Source organism: Arachis stenosperma, chromosome 4 (assembly GCF_014773155.1).
Source record: "Arachis stenosperma cultivar V10309 chromosome 4, arast.V10309.gnm1.PFL2, whole genome shotgun sequence".
Lineage (NCBI taxonomy): Eukaryota > Viridiplantae > Streptophyta > Magnoliopsida > Fabales > Fabaceae > Arachis > Arachis stenosperma.
This window is the reverse complement of record NC_080380.1, coordinates 6,237,702-6,261,804: the sequence shown is the minus strand read 5'-3', so window position 1 is coordinate 6,261,804 and position 24,103 is coordinate 6,237,702. Positions and strand designations below refer to the sequence as shown.

The 24,103-nt window shown below is 33.1% G+C and overlaps 4 protein-coding genes across 5 annotated transcripts; 2 read left to right on the top strand and 2 right to left on the bottom strand.

Annotated features, from left to right (window-relative positions):
• Positions 1–4,591: 4,591 nt before the first annotated feature.
• LOC130973006 (lactoylglutathione lyase GLX1) lies at positions 4,592–7,689 on the top strand. Its single transcript, XM_057897369.1, has 9 exons — positions 4,592–4,754; positions 4,983–5,114; positions 5,201–5,325; positions 5,452–5,516; positions 5,605–5,817; positions 6,389–6,436; positions 6,537–6,644; positions 6,742–6,894; positions 7,430–7,689. The coding sequence occupies exons 2-9, from the start codon at positions 5,005–5,007 to the stop codon at positions 7,469–7,471; spliced, it is 864 nt and encodes a 287-aa protein (XP_057753352.1). The 5' UTR covers positions 4,592–4,754; positions 4,983–5,004; the 3' UTR covers positions 7,472–7,689.
• Positions 7,690–13,030: 5,341 nt separating this feature from the next.
• On the bottom strand, positions 13,031–14,797 carry LOC130974475 (uncharacterized). The gene is made up of 3 exons (XM_057899354.1): positions 14,209–14,797; positions 13,808–13,920; positions 13,031–13,717 (listed from the first exon to the last, which is right to left on the bottom strand). The coding sequence occupies exons 1-3, from the start codon at positions 14,795–14,797 to the stop codon at positions 13,031–13,033; spliced, it is 1,389 nt and encodes a 462-aa protein (XP_057755337.1).
• Positions 14,798–15,587: 790 nt separating this feature from the next.
• On the top strand, positions 15,588–18,101 carry LOC130976504 (uncharacterized). The gene is made up of 2 exons (XM_057901383.1): positions 15,588–17,139; positions 17,435–18,101. The coding sequence occupies exons 1-2, from the start codon at positions 15,634–15,636 to the stop codon at positions 17,768–17,770; spliced, it is 1,842 nt and encodes a 613-aa protein (XP_057757366.1). The 5' UTR covers positions 15,588–15,633; the 3' UTR covers positions 17,771–18,101.
• A 3,758-nt stretch (positions 18,102–21,859) lies between these two features.
• Positions 21,860–23,532, bottom strand: LOC130975402 (autophagy-related protein 8C-like). Of its 2 annotated transcripts, XM_057900203.1 has the most exons (6): positions 23,320–23,532; positions 23,128–23,193; positions 22,929–22,984; positions 22,789–22,841; positions 22,226–22,344; positions 21,860–22,143 (listed from the first exon to the last, which is right to left on the bottom strand). In XM_057900203.1, exons 2-6 carry the CDS (start codon positions 23,162–23,164, stop codon positions 22,049–22,051), a joined length of 360 nt encoding a protein of 119 aa, XP_057756186.1. In that variant the 5' UTR covers positions 23,165–23,193; positions 23,320–23,532; the 3' UTR covers positions 21,860–22,048. The 2 variants fall into 2 exon arrangements, with proteins under 2 accessions (XP_057756186.1, XP_057756185.1); XM_057900202.1 differs by having other exon boundaries at positions 22,789–22,984.
• Between the last annotated feature and the right edge of the window lie 571 nt (positions 23,533–24,103).

Genomic DNA, 24,103 nt, shown 5'->3' with positions numbered 1-24,103 from the left:
CAAAAATTGTGAAGAAGTTACAACTACTTGAAGAAACTAAAAAGGCTCCTCAAAATTTTTGGTGCCCAAAAAACCAAAAAATCAAATTGGGCCTTGATCCATCAAAACTCGCGTATACATGACAAGGACAAAAGTCAAGAAATCCGAGTTAGGGCACTGTTCTGGACAAGAACAGATAATTAGAAAACCTACTATTTAGTTTCGAACGTTACACAAACATAATAATAAAAGATAATGTTACTTAGCAAAACGGAAAATTATTAGAAACAAAACGTGCATCCGAAGTGATAATTACTTTAATGGATACCCAAAAAAGTATAAAATTAGAAACAAAAAAGCTCGAGACATATAGAAAAAAGAGGTTTTATCATTATTTTTAGCAAACACTACTAACTTAAATATTAGAGTGTTTTTACAGAAAATTTTTTCAACTTAATGTAAACACAATTCAAGTTGGGATTTCCAAAACTACTCATCTCATTCTAATCCAAAAGGTACAACAATGAATGATTCAATTTTATAGGTTTTGGTTGACAATAAAAGCTTTACGAAGGAAGCAGAGTAAGCGATACTGCATGGTGGATGATGAAGAAATGAAGATGTGTAATCATCAGTATCGATTCTTCAATGTGCCTTCTAAGTAACTCAAAACATAGTTTAAAGTTCTATTTCCATGCTACCTTTTGATAAAGTACTTTAATAACCTGTACCATAATGTATACACTTTCGTTGCGATAATGTACAGTTATCAGAACCGGACCGAGCTAATCGGTTCGACCAAAAAATCGATGAATCGGTGGTCTGACCGGTTCGGTTGAAACATTGGACCAAAGAAGAATTTGAACCACTTAAAATCGGACAGTTCATTACAAACCGGACAAAACCAGTCGATTTGATGCAATCTGTGAACCAATCGGTCCTTTGGTGCTCCAGCAGCATATGCATGCAATGGGTATCGAACCCATGCCTCCTTGCTAGGCTTCAATAAGGAGTGCCACCAAGCTGGTGCTTTCATTTGTAAATTCGTGTGCTATTTTATGTATTATATACATACACAACTGAATTATTTTATATTTTTTTAATTTAATTTTAGTTTTATACTCAAATTTTTTTAATTCTTCAAAATTTATAGAATTATTAAAATAATTATAAAATATTTTAATATTTACATTTACATATTAAAATGTTGGTAAAGATATTTATTTTAAATTTTTTAGAGTATTGAATTAGTAGGTCTTCGAAGATTTCGACTTAAACTAATTAGTAGGGACATATAAGCATTACTACTAAATTTCACATGATAAATTAATGGAGGGACATAATGTGTTCATCATTTACTATCTTGAAGGACCAAATTGGTACTTTATTTTTTTTCAAGGACTAATTAATCTGAAGCCAAAAATTTTAAGGACCTAATTATCACTCTATTTAATTTTTTACTATTTTATATTTTTTATTTACGTACGACTGGTTCTATTAGTTTAACCAGTGACCCACCGGTCAGTAACCCAGTAACCCAATAACCTGATCGATTTGATCACCGGTTTGGTTCTGACAACTATGCCATAATGTCTACCCATTCGCATTAATATGTAACTAGTGATGGTACAAGCCAACTTGGGTTGGTCAGTTAATCACTCATCACTTAAACTAGAGAGGCCGAATTCCGCATAAACAAGGTCTGTGGATTAGGGTTGATGTCAACAGCAACAAGGAAACAAATTGAGAATTTGTGTGGTCTTTCTCTTCCATCAGGAATTTTTTAGAGCATCGAGTTCGTTTGGGAAACTTGGACTAGGTGTATGTTGGGCTTTACCTCCTTAGGGCTTCTCTGCCCCCATCCAGTCCATGCAATGTTGCTCTTGGACTTAAATCCATAAAACAAATCAAGCCCAAAACAAATTATTTTTTCAATCCAAATATAAAGCAAAAATCACTTTCACAAAATAATTAGAAAAGGAAAAACTTAAAGAAAAAATAATTAGGACAAAAATCAAATAGATTGTAAGAAATTTTTTTCAAAATTAAAAATTAAAATACTAACATTCTTCTAAAACTGAATTGTCAAAATAATGACTTATGTATACATTTTATTTGAAAATTATCTTCATTTTTTTCAAATTTTCTTAAAGTTTTTTAAGGATTTTTTTCATGGTATCTACTAAGTTATTATCAATAAATTACTGTATGTATAAAATAAAATTTGAAATTTTAATATTTATTTAAATAAGATAGTGAGTTTAATTATTAGAAAAATTTAAATTGATTTAAAATTGCTTAAAGTTTTTTTTTGTTTATTCAAACGGTATCTCCCAATTTGATAAGTTATTAATTAATTTGTCACGGATTTAAACTCTATTTAAAAGTCTATCGTTGACTAATGAGTTGCTGCATGCACAAGGCAAAAAAAAATTGATTCGCTTGATGTAAGGCACTACTTTTTTTTAGACAAAGCCACGTACTACCATGATCCACAACAAGAGGGGGAAAAAATAAACAAGAAAAAAAATCAAAGAAGAAGCTACCACCATGTCTTGAAATCCTGAAATTAAAAAGCATGAGGTGTCAACGAATTACAACCGTTTGCTTTAAAACTTAAAAGACAGTCAATGATTAGTAGCATAAGCTTTCACGAAGTCCACAACCCTGTCCACATACATTCCTCCATCTTTCAATAAATAAATGTCACTTTAGGAAAATAATTTATTTTAAATATTTTGTGATTTGTGAATATTTATAGAATTTATCATTTAACGTATATTATTATTATTATTGTTACCAAAATTAAATATAGTCATGATAATGTAATAATTTAATAAATAGATATAAAAACTCAGAGAGTCAACATAATATCATTTACATAGTATCATTTCCTTTTATTCAAGGCACTCCAATAGAATTTTTGTAATTATTGTGCTACACTTAAAAGTTGGTGGAATAAAAAAGGAAGAAAATAAAATCATGATGATAGAGGTGTGTGTTTCCTCTCTCTTTTCCATTTTAGCTATAAAATCATTCTCAAAATATATTTGTTGTATCTTTTATTTTAAGATATAAAAAATTATTGGAATATTATTTTAATAAATTTTATTTCTATCTATTTTTCAAAAGATATTTTTATTTCCCACATGCATATTGTTTTTCAATATATAAGACAGGACAATAACCTTTGTTATTTTAAGAGTATGCAAGGATTATATTAGAAAAATAGTATACTTTTGTGTTTATCCTTCTAGGGGAAAGAAAACGATAGGCGCCACACTAAAAAAAATTTTAGTGTGTTTAATAAATTTTGTTATTTCTCTCTTTTGCGTTTATTCAAAAAAATTTTTGAATGATGTTTTTAGTGTGTTTAATAAATTTTTAATAATAAAAATAAATTATTAAAAAATTAAAAATAATTTTAAATAGTTATAATTTATATTTTTTAATTTATTTAAAAAAATATTTTTGCATAATAAATAAGACAAAAATTTATCTATAGTCAATTTTTTATAAAGTTGTTTTTTAATTGTTAACACATTACACATGTTATTATTTAATTTAAAAAAAATTGGTTTATTATATATAAATAATTTAATTAAAAAATTAATTTAAGTTGCAGTTATTTTTATTTTTTTTGTTATATTCTTAAAATTCGTTTTCTTTTAATTTTTTAAAATTAATTTCAAACTTTTAATTGAATATATTCTTCTTACTCTTCTTAATCAAATTTTTTATTTTAAATGTATTCTTTAATTTTTATTTTTATTTAATTTTTTATGAATGATGAAAATCATTTAATAAATACGCAGCTGTTCATTTCGTCCCATTATTTGATGTTCAGGACGAAGTTGGCTGGATATTGGACAACAATTTCAAAAAATTTACTATTCACATTTTTATCTATAATCAACACAGAGATTGATTGTGTTGTGTTACTTGTCAGATTTAAGTTCGGTTTTTTCCTTTTATGTAAATTCTATTTTTTTCTTTTATTTTCGATTCCTAATTTTTTTTCTCCTTCATCATTTCTATACAGATAAAAAGATACAAGTTTTGTTTTGTGTGTTTTTTTTTTCTTTCAGAATACTAAACTTTATTTTTTTAAACACTCTGTTTACATATAGAATTAAATAAATAAAAGTGAAAGACAAATTTAGTAAAAAAAATAAAGAAGAAAAACATACTAAATTTATCATTTAGAAATAATATACAAAAAAATTAAAAAAAAATTTAAAAAAATAATTATTTAATTTATTCAAATTAATTTAAACAAAAAATTATTTGTATAAAATAAATTAATTTTTTTTATCAAACAAAATAATAACACGTTAGTAATCTAAAAATAATTTTGTAAAGTTGACTGAAAAATTCCCGATCACCAAAAAAGTTTTAAGAAAGAACTAAGAGAGATATTATAAAATAAAAAATACTACATTTAATTTAAAATTTTAAGTTGTCAAATTAATATATTTCTCGACTTATAAATTTTTTATTTTTTATTTTTTTGATAATAAGAGACTAATTTTATTAAAACATTAACAAATTTATCCATTATTTTAGTTATGGAGTCCAAAAAAAAGGAGCAAATTCCACGTGCACACACTACCCAAAAAGTCACAGGCTGTTACTCTATTCTCATTCTCATTTCTCACCAACACACTCACTCAGATGATGATAGTATAAAACCCAACCCAGACTCCGCTTTCGAGCTGTAGATTCTGGATTCTTCTACTCACCGCTTCACTCTTCCTTCCATACTCTGCTAACTGGTTAGTCCACTCTTTTTTTTTTTTTTTTTTTTTTTCAGACTTATTACAATCTCTTTTTATTGTTGTATGTAACTTGTTAATCAATCGCTTCTTCATCTTAAAGTCGCTAAAAGAACGGATTTTTCTAGGTTTTGCACTAACCCCATTTCAGATTTTTTGTTAATTGAGCTTCCCCATCTTCGTCCAGGCTTTACTTTTGTCTAATTTATAAAAGGGTTCTGTTTGCAGAGCGTTTGCTTCCACGTTAAATATGGCTGAGACTGCACAACCTAATGCTGAGTTGTTGGAATGGCCGAAGAAAGATAAGCGCCGCTTCCTTCATGCTGTGTACCGTGTTGGTGACCTTGATCGCACCATCAAGTACGAATTTTGTTCACTTTGTTAGTTGATTTTTCCCCATCATGTGTGTCTTAGATTATTCATTCAAATTAGTGATTACCTCTCAGGTTTTATACTGAAGCTTTTGGAATGAAGCTCTTGAGGAAAAGGGATGTTCCCGAGGAGAAATATGCCAATGCTTTTCTTGGATTTGGCCCTGAACACTCCAACTTTGTTGTGGAATTGACATATAGTATGTTTCTCTCTCAACAGTGCTTGATTTATAGTATTTGTTTTAGACTTTTAGTTCTCTAACTATATGTTATGTGTTGGATTGAACTGATTATGAAATATTTGCATATATGATGTTAATTGTCAGATTATGGGGTTACATCGTATGATATTGGAACTGGATTTGGACATTTTGCTATTGCAACTCCAGATGTAAGCGAGTCTTACTTTGCAAAAAGGCTTGTGTATTTGTGTGTTCCTTGTACTGAGAATAAGTTGTGTATATATGTTCCAATTATAGGTTTACAAATTGGTTGAAGACATCAGGGCTAAGGGTGGAAATGTCACTAGGGAGCCTGGTCCTGTTAAGGGCGGGTCATCGGTTATTGCCTTTGTCAAGGATCCTGATGGTTACACTTTTGAGCTCATCCAAAGAGCTTCAACCCCTGAGCCACTGTGTCAAGTAATGCTTCGTGTTGGTGATTTAGAGCGCTCGATTAAGTTTTACGAAAAGGTAACTGCTATTGTCATTTCCATAAACCTTTATTATGTTGTATGGTTATATGAAAGTTGCATAAACCTTTTTTGGGCATGAACTTTTTATTGTTATTATTCTGCTTTTTTGCATACGGGAACCTGGCCTGCTAATATGGTGAATCTGAATAGTACTTTTATGATAACACCTTAAGATCGAAACCAAAAATGAGCGTCCATTGAATCATTTACTTGTTTTAACGGGCAAAGCAACTGCAAATGTTTGTGCTGAAGCAGTAGAAGAATTTGAAGGAATGTGTTCTGTGTTTGTTACATTCAGCTGGATTCTATAAGTAAATCTTCCATTTATGGTTTCAAGCTTTTCAATCCTAGAAGTAGAGTTAGCTGCAATGTCGTGATTGACTATTCATTTGGGTAACCAGACAAAAATGTTTGTCCACTTTGTGTTGCATTACAGATCTAAAATTCGATAGAGGTTTTTTCTTGTAATGCATGCAGTAAAACCTTGAAAACTGCACTGATATATTATGATTTTAATTTTGCATATCAAACCAAATATGCTTTTATTAACAAAGACCTCATTTGTTTAGGCTTTAGGTATGAAGGTGGTGAAGAAAGTTGACAGACCTGAATACAAGGTGAGTTCTCTTGTCCTGATCTTAGCAATCATAGTAACTTACATGGCAACAAATTGTTTAATGCCTGAGATTTTCTTGAATCATGTTGTATATCTTGCAGTACACCATAGCTATGCTTGGATATGCAGAGGAGCACGAGACAACTGTGTTGGAGTTGACATATAACTATGGTGTCACCGAATACACCAAGGGAAATGCTTATGCACAGGTTGGTTGATAGTTATTTAATATTTACCTTCTGGACCTAAACTGGTTACTGTCGTTACTCCTCTGTACCTCTTAAATTTGTGTGTCATGTATAACAGGTTGCTATTGGTACTGATGATGTATACAAGAGCGCTGAGGTAATCAACCATGTAACACAAGAGCTTGGAGGAAAGATTACTCGCCAACCAGGGCCAATTCCTGGCATTAACACCAAGATTGTTTCTTTCTTGGATCCAGATGGATGGAAAACTGTAAGCTTTTATTTTATTTTTTCTCATATTGTGTAATGGTGTTCCGTTAACTTCCATTTGATAACTCGCCCTGTATCTGGTTGATTCTGATTTTGAATATGAACATCATTCATTTTCTTTGTTGTGTCTTCAGCTTGATGTAAATCAATAACAACTGTGAAGTTAAGGCAGGGAGTTTCTCATGATATAAATTATAAAGGATTTGTAGTCACAAAATAAAAAGAATGCATCCTTTCTGCTTTTGTTACTTGGCATCATGGAGTTCATTCTGACTACCTACATAAACTTATCAGAAATTCAAAATTAGAATAAGATGTTTCAGTTAGTACATGAAAGCGTAATTAAGGGAGATGTCATGCTTTTCAATTACACATGGTATTGACTTGAATAAAAAATAAAAATTTCCTCCCTCTTGTTTTGTTTGGAAAAGAAAACTGCCTTATCTGATAGTATGATTTCTTATTAATTAATTTTCCCTTTGTTGGATTCACTTCCATTATGAATGATAACTATGTGGTTGGATTCATTTTTGTAGGTGTTGGTGGACAACGAAGATTTCCTGAAGGAACTGCAGTGAACAGCTCTGCTGGCTTTTCACAAAATATGAAGTAGTACTTCTTCTGTACGAATAAGATAAGATGTGTCATGTGTGTCTAGCTTTGAGTAGTGATGAGCATGTTTCTTTATCCATATGTAATGTAATTGACTCAAAACTCGGTTAATAAAACTCCTATTTCCACTGTGCTTCATAAAATTACAGTATTATACATTCTAGGACCAAGTTTTTCCCTTTTTCCCGTTTGCTGTTATTTTTTGACACATTTTAATTGGCTATTATCACTAAAATTCAAACCATCTATGATCTATCTGTGTGTAATGGTGATCTTAGCTAAGACATATTACCAACATCTTCAGATATTAGATAGTGAGTGAAATATTTTTGAAATTAAACAGATGAGTCAATTTATCTTTTTATTTTTTTAAATGATAAGTTGTCTACTTTAAAAAATGTAGCTTCTGATAGATGTTAAAGTCTTGCCTCACAACTTGAGTTTATTGACAGTTAATGTCAGAGTTAATATCCAAAATCGTTCCTGAAAGATACTCCGATCTCTATTTTGGTTCTCGAAAGATAAAGTTAATCGAAATCGTCCCCGAAAGATACACGACTTGGTCACGTTAGTCTTTCCGTCAGTTTGTTGATGACGTGTAAGTTAAGTGCCACGTGGCATATGATGACGTGGTGAGTTAACGCCACGTGTCACGACACGATTGGTTGACGTGTCTCTGCGTGTCAGGTCAGTGACACGTGGCACCTCACATGTCAGATCAGTGACACATGTCACTTGACATGTAAAAAAGTTATGTATAATCAAAATAGTCCTTAAAAATTCAGACGTAAGTCATTTTCATTCCTAAAATTTTAAAAATTAATCAAATTAATCCTTATATAATTTTTTTATTTTTTTGATAATATTAAATTTGAAATATTTTTTGATACTACTAATTTTAATAGAAATGTAATTGACAAATAAAAAATTAGTAATTATATATTTTATTCTTAAAAAAGTTTTCAATAAAATTATCTCTCTCCTTTAATTCTTCTCAAAAGCTCTCTTATTCTTTTCTATTCTAAAACATTTTTCTTATATTATTATATTTTGCTGGAATATATATATATATGCTCAAAATCATAATTTATGTATGTTAACCTAAACAAAGTTAATCAAAATTTATGCTAAACGAATTGCTTCTTAAGCGTACTACATGCAAAGATCATAATAAATTTTTGTGTGTTTCATATGTTGAGATAGATGATATAATTTTCTTTTTAATATCACTACCATTACATCCTATATGTAAGTAATACCGTAATGGAAAAAAAGAGATGTAGTAGACAAAAAATAGTGGTATAACTTTGTTTAGGTTAACATACATAAATTTTGATTTTGAGCATATAACTTTATTTAGGTTAACAAATACATACATTTCAATTTTAAGTGTATATATATATATTCCAGCAAAATATAATAATGTAAGAAAAAGGTTTTAGAATAGAAAAGAATAAGAGAGATTTTGAGAAGAATTAAAGGAGAGAGATAATTTTATTGAAAAATTTTTTAAGAATAAAATATATAATTACTAATTTTTTGTTTGTCAATTACATTTCTATTAAAATTAGTAGTATCAAAAAATATTTCAAATTTAATATTATAAAAAAAAATTATATAAGAACTAATTTGATTAATTTTTAAAATTTTAGGGATGAAAATGACTTACGTTTGAATTTTCAAGGACTATTTTGATTATAAATAACTTTTTTACATGTCAAGTGACACGTGGCATGCCACGTGTCACTGATCTGACACGCAGTGATACGTCAACCAATCGTGTCGTGACACGCGGCGTTAACCCACCACGTCATCATATGCCACGTGGCACTTAACTGACACGTCATCAACAAACTGACGGAAGGACTAACGTGACCAAGTCGTGTATTTTTCGGGGACGATTTCGATTAACTTTATCTTTCGAAGACCAAAATGGAGATCGATGTATCTTTCAGTAACGATTTTGGATATTAACTCGTTAATGTCACGTCATGGATGATTCCACGATAAAGAGGTGTTTGTGTGAAGAGAATAATGACTAGCGTGTATAATTTATTTTAAAAAATTAACTGTTATGTGAATATTTCATATTTGAAATTGATTCATATGAAGTAATTGATGTCTACTAATTTTGATCAATTTTGAATACCATATTGAATATAATTAAAAAGTAACTATATTAAATAATTGTTACCATATCAAAATAGTATTTAACTGTATACATCGTTTAAAATGAGCTATTTAATTGATCATTTTAAAATATCAGAAAACAAATTAATTCATTTAATCATTTCAAGGAACAAATGAGGCTAATTTTTCTCGATATTGAAGGAACGTGTATACAGGTATTAGACACATGTGTGGAACAGGTTTTTTTGAACAATGACAGAGAGAAATCGAACTATTCGAATATTTTGTTAAAAAATTTGTTGACCACTAATCGGACTGTCTGATTAGTTTTGTTTTTTTTTTCTTAAAAACAAAACGAACCCTCTGTTTTAGACTATTTGTTTATTTTTTAAAAATCAAATCAGACCCTCCGTTTACACATTTTGTTTTTTTTCCCTAAAATTAAAACGGAACCTCCGAGTTTTATTAAAAAAATATTTTTTTTGTAGATATCCTCTAATTGGACCGTCAGAATTCTTTGCTCTAAATCCTTCCGTCCGATTTCAGTTTCCTGACACCACATGCAGGGAAAACACCCTGTTCTCCATAATGTTGTATCACCCTACACTCTTTTTCAGATTAAAAATAAAAAGCGAACAAATGATCATTACTGTTAAATCCCATAACGAGAAAGAAAAGCATTCAAGCAAGTTTCAGTAAAAAGTCATAGAACTTGTACAGAAAAGCTAGGTAGGGATTCATTTAGGGCTGTCATTTTGATTCCTATGGTTTTTGTCTTTCTCTCTCCCCAATTAACCAAAGTAAAGATAAAAAAAAATGAATAAGTCAAGTTTTAATTTTCTAAAAAAGAAAAAAAACAGAAACAAAAGCTAATAAAGCTGTTTTCTTTTCACGTAGCAGTTTTCTAGGGGACCAATGGGCAACGTACATAAAAGATGAACTCTACTTGTAAGATGCATCTCTTAAGATTCCTGTAGTTTGACTTCATGGAAATTTGCTGCTGTTGTAAGCCAAAGAAAATTGTTGAATACATTCACAATGAATTTGATCGAATGTATGTTGGACATGATAAGTTCATGAAATCAGTTTTACTATTATAAGTAGTATGTTTAAATATGATATATGTGTTACGTTTTTATCCATAAAATAACTGTGTGTAAGGTTGAAGGTTCGCTTAGCATTAGTCTCTTTCGATAATTGGCAAATATTGGCGATTGTGTTGCCTAGATGGGGACATTGGCATCAAATATGGTCCCAATTTCCTCGACCCAACAGTGTGTATACAATGGTAATTAGGAGAAAAAAAATAAATAAATTGAACGTTACACCTTCTGGACTGGTCTATGCTTTGTGACTTTCAATCTCAACTTTAGACCAACAGTGAAATGCTCTTTTATTTACGTATGAAAAAATTAGAGAATTATTAGAATTTATTATTTTTAATTAGTGTTAGCTATTGATATTTAAAAGTATAAGATAAAATATGTTGTTTGATTATTAAACTAAAAAAATTAAATTAATAATTAAAACAATAAATTTTAATAGCTCTTTAACATCTCTCTTTATATATCTTTATTTAACTTTCTTTCCATATTATAAGAGACCAACTATTCAAGTATTATGGCAAGTATATGGAACGAAATAGCTTAATACTATCTATGTGAATAGCTTAAAGTTTGAAAACACTTTTTTAGATACCTGCAAATGTGGATTTTGTTTAGGTCTATCTCCATCTAATCTAGTTATTCAAGGACTAATCTGATTTTTTTTATTTAATTGCATTGTTTAAAAAAGATATATTGGATTGGGGAAACAGCAACGTCACAAAAGAAATGTAATACTGCCATATTATATTTTTATAAAAATATTTGATATTAAAAGAGACATGGTCCTAACTCCAAAGTGGAAGAAGCAGCCTTTTGTCAGTAGATCACTCCGCAACGAGTTTTTTAATTTTGATATGGGGAAGGTGTAGGTGTTATTCAACTTTATGGGGGTTTGGGGTGTTTGACGGAGATGTGACGGCGTTGTTAAAGAAATCGGTGGCACCGATGGGGGGGGAAGGAAATCGGTGGGACCGATTTTCAGGAAGGGGAGGTGCTGAAATCGGTGGCACCGATTGGTGACCCCTTGCCACACGTCGCGCATGCAGCTGGCTCCTGGGTGGCCCGTGACCCCTTATCTGTATTTCACCCACCGGATACCCCTATTTCTTTCACTCTCTAACACTCTTTCTTTCACTCTCAACTTTCCCTTTCTACTTACTCTCAATCCCACTACTTCACCATTGTTGGACCACCATATCTCAGCAGAAAAATTAAATAAAAATGCCAAAAAAAAAGAAAACCAAGGAAGTAAATCAACCGGAGCTTCATATTGTTAATTATCTTGGAGATCCAAATCATGTAAGTTTTTTTTAATAATTTTATTTAATAATAATAATAGTGATAATTTTAAATTTTATTAACAGTATATATTATAATGACACTAAGTAGAAATTAGAAATTAAACATATATGTATGTATTTTATTATTAGGTGGTTAGAAATAGAAATAAAAATAGGAATAAACCTTGTATGTATGTATGTATGGAGATGAATGTTTGTTTGTTTGTACTGGTGATGAAGATGAAGCCCTGGGTTGGGTAATGTATATTATTTAAAAAAAAGAAAAAAGAAATGTTTAAAAAAATAATACATGAAAGAAAAAAAAAAGTAAGATCTGTACATATTAAATTAGAATAGGGAGATATTGATATATTGTTGTTGTTATTATCAGTATTAGTAATCGAATTTAATTAATTATTACGATTAATAATGAAAATTTTATTAATTATTTTATTGATCGTTAATTCTTATGATTAATAATAAAATTAGTATATATACTGTTTGAATAATAATAATAATAAAAAATTAGTATGTTGTTTGGTTTATATAAATAATAATAATAAATAATAATAATAATAATAGAAAAATTAGTATGTATGCTATTTGAATAATAATAATAATAATAATAATAATAATAATAATAATAATAATAAAAAATTAGTATGCTGTTTTTTTATATAAATAATAATAATAATAACAATAATAATAATCATAATAATAGAAAAATTAGTATGTATGCTGTTTGAATAATAATAATAATAATAATATTAATAATAATAATAATAATAATAATAATAAATTAGTATGCTGTTTTTTTATATAAATAATAATAATAATAACAATAATAATAATCATAATAATAGAGAAATTAGTATGTATGCTGTTTGAATAATAATAATAATAATAATAATAATAATAATAATAATAAAAAATTAGTATGCTATTTTTTTATATGAATAATAATAATAATAACAATAATAATAATCATATGGAAAGTTCTTGGAGGAGATCACGCCTCATTACTTCGTTCAATAGCTGACCTAATCGAATCGTGTCGATCGGAGATTAGTCCGACACCATCACGGGTCACCACATGTTGACGCAGGTTGCTCAGAAAAAAGTGCCATGCATCAGAAGTCTCTCCCTCCACTATGGCAAATGCAATAGGCACGATGTTGTTATTACCATCTTGTGACACTGCAACCAATAAACAACCCTTGTATTTTCCATACAAATGAGTCCCGTCCACCTGCACCACTGGCTTGCAGTGTCTGAAGGCCCTTATACATGGGTAATAACTCCAGAAGACTCTATGTAGAACACGTATATCAGGAACCAAATCATCCCCCTGGTAAGCTGGCATTGTTTCAAAGTGAACCACTGCTCCTGGCTCTTTGTGGCACATGGCCTCAAACCATATCAGCAAAGCTTCATACGATGCTTCCCAACTTCCAAAAATTGATTCGACCGCCTGCTGCTTTGCTAACCAAGCCTTGCGATAACTGATGGTGTAGTTAAACTTTGACTGGATATCAGCAATTACTGATTTCACCTTTATAGACGGGTCAACCTCTACCAACGGCTTTATTGCTTCTGCAACTGTCTTGGAATCCAGCTTCGAATGGTCTTGAGAAATAGTAGACCTAGTATAAGTATGACTTCCATTGTACCTCCTTATCTCCCAACAGTACTTCTTCTACATTTTGGTTACCCTGATCAACCAGTCACAACCATTCCCATATTCTATACATTTGGCATAGAATGTCGTCGGTTCCGACTCATATACCCGATAGTCCACACCTCTCCGGATGGTATAATCTTTCATTGCCTTGATTACTGCCTCCCTTGAGCTGAATTCCATCCCCACTGTGAATTCACCATCCGCCACAACAGGAGGGGCTACATACATCAAAAGTAATAAATGCTTCATTATGTACTCAGTAAGAAGTCCTTCATTACAACTCAATTAATAAACATACTTTACTAGGTAAGATCGTTATAGTCTTATTTTTCGCTATTCCATCTACGTAAACAACAATTAAATATCATCCACAACAAAGAACTATTAATTAATAAAAAAATCAAACGCTATGCTCACAAATGCCTGGTCACATATCACATACATTACTCATCTGACTTATCGATCTGCTACTTCAGAGATTCACGTAGCTACCTAGGTTTACGCACCTGGATTCATATATTGCGGAAACTCCAGTGCGTGCATAGCCCCCAAATCCAACGACCGCATGAAAGAAGGCTCTTGAAACGGATGCGGGTTTGCTAGTGCATTTGCAACTTCCGCCACATCTGCGTTCATGGCGCCAACAGCTGCTTCTTCGTCCTCACCTGGACCGACGATCTCATAGTTACTTTCAAATTCATCTTCGCTTTCACTATTATAATCTTCCAATTCAATGTTACGGTCCGCTTCAGATTGCTCAAACTCAATATATAACTCGATGCACGATATTCGGTGGCGATTTTCCATGTACATTGAAAACATTTCCTGCATACTCGCTTCGTCCATCACATACTTGGTCTGAAATTGAACAAATCCGCCAAACACAGGTAAAGGATACCTGTACAAAATACACGATATTCTCCTACATCTTTGCGTGCCTATCTTCTCACAAATCACACCTTTCAACTCCTCAAATGACAATGTGAACGGAATAACAACATCTAATGGATTTTCACACACAAATTGAACTCCCTCATATGTTTGTAATAAGATCTGTCCATAATAATAAATCTTCAATACAACTCTATCATCCATAACACTATCTATTCTCAGCCTCACAGAAATTTTTTTTACAAAAATGAAAGAGAAGAATCAGAGAGGAGAAGAGAAGAGAGGAGAAGAGGATGAACATTAGCGGACGAGGAAGAAATGAAGCTTCTGTTTTACCACCATCCGCTTTTTGTGTCGACTAAGGGCAAATCGGAGGGACCGACCGCTGCACATTCAAATCGGTGGCTCCGATTGGTGCACCCCGGATTAAAATAAAATTAGAGCACCAACAAATCGGTGGCACCGATTTCATACCCAACAGCCTTCCCTTCCTCAAATCGGTCCCACCGATTTCACCTCTCACTCACACAAATTGGTGGTACCGATTTCTCCTACTTCAAATCGGTGCCACCAATTTCTTCCCCCAAAATTCCAAAAAAACAACACCGTCATAACAGTGTAAATCACCCATAAGCATCATATTTCAGCATAACTCACACCCCAATATCATATCTAAAAAACTTAGCCCAACGCAACACCTTGTCTTATTGGCTTCTTAATTTTCTTTTCATATAACCTTAGCATACTGATACTTAACTGCATACATGCAGCTCATATACTACCCCCTGCATGCATCTCCTAATTTTTATTATAATAATAAAGTAAGATAAGTGACATGGCAACAGGGAAGGGTAATAATAGAAGAGAAGTTAGAAGGGAAGGCACAAGAAAACAGAGGATGGCTTAATCCACGGAGCAAGCTTGTTCCCTTTGCATAGCATAACAGTTATTACGTACTCATTCATCCATCACTGATCACTCCCACCAACTTACGAAACCAACCCACACATCTTCCTCTCAGAGAAGCAATATTTCCAAAGATGGCCAAGCACGCCGCTCATGAAACTACGTCGTCTCAGGTCATTAAGCCAGAGCAGTATTCTCACAGCCCCGCCCACTACGCCGTCGTTATGGCTGACCACAACGCACTTTCTAGAATCATCTCTGAGCTGCCCCCATTCCCCGACCCGGACCAAATCAAAACCGACTCCGACGCACTCTCTCAAGAACTACTTTTCGAAAAGATTTCCGCCGTCCTCGACCGCCGCGACGTCCCGCTACGAGAAACACCTCTCCACCTTGCCGTCCGCCTCAACGACTACCACGCTGTCCGCGCTTTGGCTCTCGCCGGCGCCGACGCATCCCTCCAGAACGCCGCCGGATGGAACCCGCTCCAGGAGGCGCTGTGCCGGCGCTCCTCTGACATCGCGCAACTCCTCGTTCGCCTCCACCACCGTTCTGCATGGGGGAAGTGGCGCCGCCGGCTTCCGCGTCTTGTCACCGCTCTCCGTCGCATGCGAGACTTCTACATGGAGATCTCGTTTCACTTCGAGAGTTCCGTGATTCCATTTATCGGCAAGATCACTCCGTCGGACACCTACCGAATCTGGAAGCGTGACGGGAACCTCCGAGCTGATACATCTCTCGCCGGATTCGACGGCCTCAAAATCCAACGCGCCGATCAGAGCTTTCTCTTCTTCGGCGACAGCAATTCAGAGCTTCGAATCCCCTCCGGCTCACTGCTCGTGCTGAACCGCGACGATCGGACAATCTTCGATGCGTTCGAGCACGCGGGAGCTCCTATGAGCTATTCAGACGCCGCTGGGATCTGCTCCGAGACAAGCGTCTACCGTCCAGGAATGGACGTGACGAAGGCGGAGTTTGTCGGAAGAACGAACTGGAGGCGGCAGGAGAAAACGGAGACAGTTGGAGAGTGGAAAGCTAGGGTTTACGAAGTGCACAACGTGGTTTTCAGTTTCCGGTCACGAAAGGCCGCTTCCACCAGCGGCACCGTCACTGGAGAAGCCGACGCGACAGCGAGCGAGAAAGTGCTGCCGTTGGAACTGGACGAAGACGACGACGGTTTTCTCGTGGCGGAGTATCCGAGTTTTGGTATGAACAATGACATGAGAAGACACAGCAGTTTCGTGAGGGAAGATAGGGAGTGTGTTCTGATGGCAAGAAAAAGTGTGGACGTAGTGCTTCCTTCGGCAGCCCCTCAGCCTTCAAGGAGGTCATCGGCGAGCGTTAAAGCGGTGCCACCTCAGCCACCAAGGAGATCATCGGCGAACGTTAACATGACAGCACCCCTGCCACCAAGGAGGTCATCGGCGAACATAAACACGGCAGCGCCTTTGCCGGTGCAGACGAAGGAGAAGGAATATGTGAAAAGCTTGCGGCCGTCGGTGTGGCTGACGGAGCAGTTTCCGTTGAAGACAGAGGAGCTGCTGCCGTTACTGGACATTCTGGCGAACAAGGTGAAAGCAGTGAGGAGGCTCAGAGAGCTGCTCACAACAAAGCTCCCGGCGGGGAGTTTCCCGGTGAAGGTAACGTCTCTCGCTCTCCCTTGTGATGGTTAGTTGGTTGACGGTTAGGTTTGTTGGGTCCCACAAACAGAACAGTTAGGCTTGGAATTGGAAAATAATAGACTATGATATGAAAATATTATTAGATGTAACAACTGACTGGATTTGACTTCTGAGTGTTGGACCTTGTCCGCTCAATGGATTAAACATGTGATTTGACAATACAAAATTACAAATACAACCTGTAATCACATTATTGTTCAATAATTAAATAATTATTTCTAGGGATGAATGACTTGTTTTGGTGTGGGGTCAGGTTGCGATACCGGTGGTCCCTACGGTGAAGGTGGTGATTACTTTCACCAAGTTCATGGAGCTGAAACCTTTCGAGCAATTCTATACTCCATCCTCGAGTCCTTCACATTTGTTCAGTGAAGATGACGATGATGATGCTCAGCGAAAACCAGAAAGAGAGTATTCTTCCTTGTCGTCTTCATTTTCATCCTCCTCATCATCTTCTTCTTCGGTGGCTTTAGATTTGAATTTGGATTCAGACCCTTTTGCTATACCTGATGGGTATAGGTGGATTAGTAACGTAGATGATAGATCACGGAAAGGAAAGAAGCCCAAGCCTGTGAGAAAGCCCAAGTAACTGAGAAATTAGAAATATTGACTTGGAGTCTGACTAGGAAGATAATTCATAAGTGACATAATGAATAAGGAATGATTATGTTTTGGTGCTAAAACTTGTGTCTGTATGCAGTTAATATGTCACGGCCGTCAGATTCAATTTCTAATCAATACTGATTGATAAAAAGTGTAATTACTTACAAGTTAGAACTGAATCTCTTTGCTTATTTCGTGGTTTCTGTTCATAATACCTTAGTAATAGATAGATTTTTTTTTCTTTTTTTATCTGTGGTTGACGTTGTATTGCCTTTTTGAGTATGGTGCTAGGAATTGAAAGGGAAAGGGGAATTAAGGTTTTCGTGGTAGAACCGATGGCCAAGTTTAACTTTATCGTTTCTAATAGCATTCCCTTCCTATCGTCATGTAGTGGCAAAGTGGTAACTTTCTTTTCTTTTCAATGTCAATATTCCAAAAAACTAAACTCTTGTACCCACCAAAAAATGTGGCAATGAGAATCACAAGTGGCTTGTGCTCTCTAAATTTGCTGTACATGCATTTAGTTTGTTAGGTAATCGTTCAGTCCCTGCTCTGTACCCAGAATGTCCACTTCAATTTGTTTAGTGCAGTGATTCCAAAATAATAACATGCGTTCCTTTCACAAGTCATTCAACAATTTCTAGTAATAGAAAGAAATGTTTCATATGGTCTTGGAGAATGATTAAAGATGAGGCAACCCATTGTGCTTTTTGACTGCTTAATATAACGCCCTAAGCTATTATGACACTTACATGTGATACCTGAATTAAAATTCTTATAAAAAAATATTTTTTACATAAATTGTAATGATATATTAATATTTTATTAACATTAATGTATAAATTAATTTTTAATTATTTTTAATATTTTTTAATTATATAAAATATTTAAAATATGTTTTATTTTAATAATTAATAATATATACTATTTTTAAACTAATTTCAACAATACATGTTAAAAATAAGATTGGACACACTAATACTTAATGTATTTAGATGTGTTTTTTATTAAGATACAATTGTTGGACACAAAAAATCTGTGTATTGAACGAATATCGACGTGTATCGTATCTAAGATGTGTACGACAATAAAAAAAAGTGTCCGTGCTTAGTAGGCGTAAGTGTTGGGTTGGTTATAACAATTTTCATACAGTATGATTCAACTACATTCACTTGAATTAGGCTCCATTTGCCTTTACAGCTTTATTTTCTTTTCATATATACACAACTCAGTCTCCCTTATACGTAAACATTACTTCCTTGTGATCTTTCGTTACGTTCCTTTTCCTCCTCGTTTTGGACGAGGCTTTATTTCCTTTTTCTTTTTTAAAGTCTTGAGTAACCAGATCTTTGACCAAAATTTCCTTCTGACTAGTATATGTTGAAATAAAGATACAATTTCTAGGTTTTATTTTACTAGACATAGCATCGGAACATAATTTATAAAGACTAATAACGGAAATCATATATATGTTACTAGATGACGATATTACAAGGAATAAATGACATTATATTAATTCTAAGTAGCAGATACAACAAGAGCAGGGAGAATCCATGCATTGATACAATCTAAGTGAACGACGACAAATACTTTTGGACTAACTATTCAACTATGACAAGTTTACAAAATGCTGGCCGAAGTATCACGACAATGAGACAAGGTTGAGGATTTTAAAATTCAATTACAAACAAAGTTTTCTTTGGTTAGATAGAAATAATAAAATTGGTGGGTTGGCCACTCAATTGTTACAAGATAAATATAACTTTGAAGAAATAAAAAGCAAATAGCAGGAAAAAATAGGCCATTTCCAACACCGCATCACTTTGTTCCTTTTAACAACTCCTCCCTATAGAGTTTCCCAAATCTAGCGCATCTAACACCGACTCATACAAGGTACTATTCACGTCTCCTCTATGATTATGAGCAACTCTTAAGAGTTAAGACTTTCTAATAATTATGGTAGTAGCGTTGAAAACTTGACATGGTCTTAGAATTTACACATTTGAGTATTATTTATGACATGCAAATATGAAAAGTTGCAAGTTTCAACAAATTTCAAGCTAAGACTAGTAATGTATATATTTGAGCCTGGGAATAGATAAAGGGTTCCAAAGTCATCTATAGGATACGATCACTCACCTCGAGGAGTGCTAGGGACCAGCAACTTTTGTGATTTGTAGTTATCAAATAGCTTTCAATGATGATTTTAATGGTGTGAGATTAGTGTGAGATTTCATCAAATGATTCACTTTTCTTTACTGGTTACATACCGGCCAAAATTTAATAAAGTTGCTGGCCCCTAAACTTTTCCCACTCACCTCCCTAGACTTGCTCTGCTGCATTTGAGCCTCTATCTCCTCCATCTTGAAAGAGAGATGTTATTTGAACTTTACAATTCATTTATATAACATCTTTCACGATATTTTTAGTGTATCATTTCCAAAATATTTTCCATATACATGAACACTATTCTTTTTTTTTCCCTTTTTTTTCGGTTAATAATTCCTTCAGAACATCAATAAAAAAAACGAAAGTGTGAAAAAAAAGGTAGTTTTTTTAATCTATTATTTTTAACCAGTATTTTAAACGTGTTCATTAGACAAAAGAAAAAAAAATCTTTATTATTTTTTATTGTTTAGCTATAACACTTGTTAATTAAGGAGAGTGGATTTTGAAACTTTTTAACTTAATAGATACATTTAAAATTTAAAATTTTTCAATTAAAACATTCTAGTTTGAAAACATTAACAAGTATTCTTAAAATATTCGTTAAATAATATAAGCTAAAAAGAAACATTTTGTTAACGAATTTATTTTTTAATAAATTATTCTGATGGTACTAGGAGACATGGGAAGTGAAAGTTGGGCTGATGTGTGGGGTGCTGGGGGTATTGGTGCTATGGAAAATGATGATGCCATTGGCAGCAGATCCCAAAATGACATGGATACCGCCAACAACACCAAGAAATCTACCAAGGGTGGCGGTGGTTTCACCAAAGTCAAAGCATTTGCAATGATAGGTGTGCTCAAAATCAAAAGCGGCACTTTAATTTGTGTCAATTGGATCAAGATCCAACTCAAGAGAAAGACTACATCCAAATAAATTGGGATGCCCACTCCACTCTTGTTTTTATTATTTGATTATTTCACTGGGTGCCCAACTGCCTACACTTCCTAATCTACTTGTAGTACATGAGAAAATTTTATATGCTCCGAAAATAAATGGTTCTATTTATTCTCAATTTCTTTAATTATTGATCACATTGTATCAGTGATAAAGATAAAAGTTATCTACTAAAAATTAGGAAAATGAAAGTGAGATCAACAAATTAGCATTAGACATAGTATACTTTCTAATTTCTGGTAGCAGCTTTGCTTTGCAAATATCAATTTTGTTTTGCACCCAAACCAAAAATCATATTAATATTGATTGAGGATGCTTGTGCCAACTGACAAGTGTTTTTAGTTTTTACTGAAAAAAACCTTACCTTTTACTAAAAAAATATTTCTATAAATTTTATAAACGGATCATAAGTTTTTTAGAATAAAAAATAAATGAACCCTAAATGACATACATTTTAATTTCCGGATCAAGACATTCTTTAGTATTAGTAAGTCACAATACTTTGCGCAACTCAACATGATTGGTGATCAAAATAAAGAGTTTTTTCTGTATAGTTTGCCACTGTGTATAATAGCTCCTGTTAACAGATACTATTAAATTGTGAAAATACCCAAACCTATAAAGGAGTTTCAGATTTAATAAAAAATCATCCTTTTCGTTCTCACATTATATTGTTCTTTGATAGAGCTAGTAAGCCACGAAAAATTACAATGTCAGACGGGAACACAGCTCCAATGACCTAACAACTCCGGAATTTTGGATGCACACATTCTTAATGGTGTACTTCATTGTTACTCAGGGAAAAAATAACAATAAAAAGATCAATCTTCCTTCAAGATTAATTAACACTAATGGAAATTTGGGAACTCTCAAGAATGTGTTTGTGCAAATTATAGCATCAAGAAGAGGATGATGTTACTCGAACAATGCAACTAAGAATTAAAAAGAAAGTGTAGTAATCAATTCTAAATTCATCCATTGAAATTCATAATTTAAAATAATGAAACATAATCAAGGTATAAGATAACATTGCTCAATATACCACCAAAAAAAATTACTCAAAGGACTTTGTACCGATGATTAGCTGCAAATAATTTACATCTTGCAGAAACTATTTACAGATGTCATCATAAATTTCGCTTAGCAAGATCCAAAGGTGTTCTCCCCACTATAAGTCATGTAAAGAAAGCCATCCTGATCCTTATGTTCCTCATAAATAGCAGACATCAATGAAGCTGCAACAACAGGGGACTCAGTTCAGAAGCGCTTCCACGAAGGACAAAAACAACATTTGGGTTAATGAGTGATGACACTTACCAGTTGGAGGTAGTGTGTTATTGACAAAAACGAAAATAGCCTTCTCAGCACCTAGCATCATTCTTTTGCGGACAACGTAGACAAATTGACCGACAGTTAAATCAGCTGGGACAAGGTATCTACAACATCACAAGAGTTGCAACAAAATCAACTGAGAATCCTCTAGTGCATAGACTCTAATCAACCATCAACATAAATAGATATAATCCTATTGATCGAATATAAAATATGCAAATTAAAAAAGGTTTGGTCATTGAAATTCAAAGCATGCTCAAACTGATACGTAACTTGTTAATCTCTTACAAAAAGTTCAATACAATTTTGCATGATGTTATCAAGTAGCAAACAAAAACTATATCATACTCAATCTTCTTCAACACTCCTATAACATAATGAAACTCATTGCCATCATCAGCACATGCAATTTTTTTATGACATTCCAAATATTTACATAAAACCATCGTACATATAATAAATGAACAAAAAAAAAATCAGGCAGCAAACTAATATTCCAAGCCATACAATCAGAAGGGTTAAAAATAACACATGATAAAAACACTTACTTCTTCTTATCAATCTCCGGAATATCACTTCTGTCAGCTTTCTCCACAATCACCTGCACCCAATTCTCACGTATGAATAAGAGTACTCCAAGATATAAAAAATAACAAAAACATGGAATGAATACATAGTGCAATCGTACAGGTATTCTATCAGGATACTTCTCTCGAATTCGAGAAGCTTCACCTTGCCTTCTCTCTGAAAGGCATAAAAAACATTAAGCTGTGTTTAGCATAGTGGAATTGAACAATAATCATGCCAACATAATCATCATTACAGAAAGCAAACCCCTTCTATATTGGGAAAAGAATAAATTAATTGAAAAAAAAGAAAGAGAATACCCAAAGGATGTTGAAGCTTGAAGGAGATTTTGGCCATACTGAAACTGGAAACAGAATTGGCGGTGCCTGCAATTCTCAAACAGTGAAACATCAGAAACCACAGCTTCCACGAACAAATCGAAAAGAAGAAGAAGCAAGAAGAAGAAAAACTGAATGCTTTTTCAGGAAAACCAAGGAATTAGGATTACATACCTAACACGAAAGGATCCTCTGTTTTTGTTGTCTCTATTCTCTCAACGAAACAGAGGCGATGGAGTGGGATGGATAATGAAAGAGGATATATAATTGAAATTAGGGTTTTAGAATTTTTTGTTTTCCCCACAAAAGTCTTAGTTATGGTTTTAGCTGAAGATTTGTTGCTTATGTTAGTTAGCTAAGATTTGAGTTTAAGTGGAACACGGAACGTTATGTTTGTGGTTCTCTAAACACCTTTCGTATTGCCACTTTCGCAAGTAACCCAACTATGCGCCTCCAAAACGATGACGTTTTATAACTTTAACCTTCTCTTCTACTTTTGTGCATAAACAGGGTTAAAGCTCAAACCAAACCCGTATTCAAAATTTAAAGAAAGATAAGATATGGGCTTGAATTTAAAAATGATAATTTTGTGGTTGTATATTTAAAAAACAAAATTAATTGACAATATCTTTACTAAGTTATTTTTTTTAAACTAAGATAGGATTATATTTATGGTAAAAATGAGTACAAAAAAGTTTTTACAAGACACGCACAAGGAATAGGAAGGGTCATTGTAACACTCTGTTACTCTAAATTTTACCTCTAGCAGTAAAGTAAAGAATAACAAAGTTTTAAAGCTTATAATATATAATATATATCCAAAAATAGATATAACTAGAAGCTCGATGAACGAATGAAGCTCAAAGTCGCGTAAAGTGGAAATACAAAACGCGAATTGTTCACACATGATAACTAAATGCGTAAGTACGAACAGGACAAGACATAATACATATAAACC

Excerpts from the sequence above, each read along its gene's own strand:
- LOC130973006 (XM_057897369.1), top strand. The coding sequence starts at position 5,005 with ATGGCTGAGACTGCACAACCTAATGCTGAGTTGTTGGAATGGCCGAAG. Across the intron at positions 5,517-5,604 it reads TTGCTATTGCAACTCCAGAT|GTTTACAAATTGGTTGAAGA; the intron begins GTAAGCGAGTCT and ends TTCCAATTATAG. Across the intron at positions 6,437-6,536 it reads TTGACAGACCTGAATACAAG|TACACCATAGCTATGCTTGG; the intron begins GTGAGTTCTCTT and ends TATATCTTGCAG.
- LOC130974475 (XM_057899354.1), bottom strand. The coding sequence starts at position 14,797 with ATGGATGATAGAGTTGTATTGAAGATTTATTATTATGGACAGATCTTA. Across the intron at positions 13,921-14,208 it reads TCCGCAATATATGAATCCAG|CCCCTCCTGTTGTGGCGGAT; the intron begins GTGCGTAAACCT and ends TGATGTATGTAG. Across the intron at positions 13,718-13,807 it reads GGAGAGGTGTGGACTATCGG|AAGAAGTACTGTTGGGAGAT; the intron begins GTATATGAGTCG and ends ACCAAAATGTAG.
- LOC130976504 (XM_057901383.1), top strand. The coding sequence starts at position 15,634 with ATGGCCAAGCACGCCGCTCATGAAACTACGTCGTCTCAGGTCATTAAG. Across the intron at positions 17,140-17,434 it reads CGGGGAGTTTCCCGGTGAAG|GTTGCGATACCGGTGGTCCC; the intron begins GTAACGTCTCTC and ends GTGTGGGGTCAG.
- LOC130975402 (XM_057900202.1), bottom strand. The coding sequence starts at position 23,164 with ATGGCCAAAATCTCCTTCAAGCTTCAACATCCTTTGG. Across the intron at positions 22,345-22,788 it reads CCGGAGATTGATAAGAAGAA|ATACCTTGTCCCAGCTGATT; the intron begins GTAAGTGTTTTT and ends GTGATGTTGTAG. Across the intron at positions 22,144-22,225 it reads TAACACACTACCTCCAACTG|CTTCATTGATGTCTGCTATT; the intron begins GTAAGTGTCATC and ends CTGTTGTTGCAG.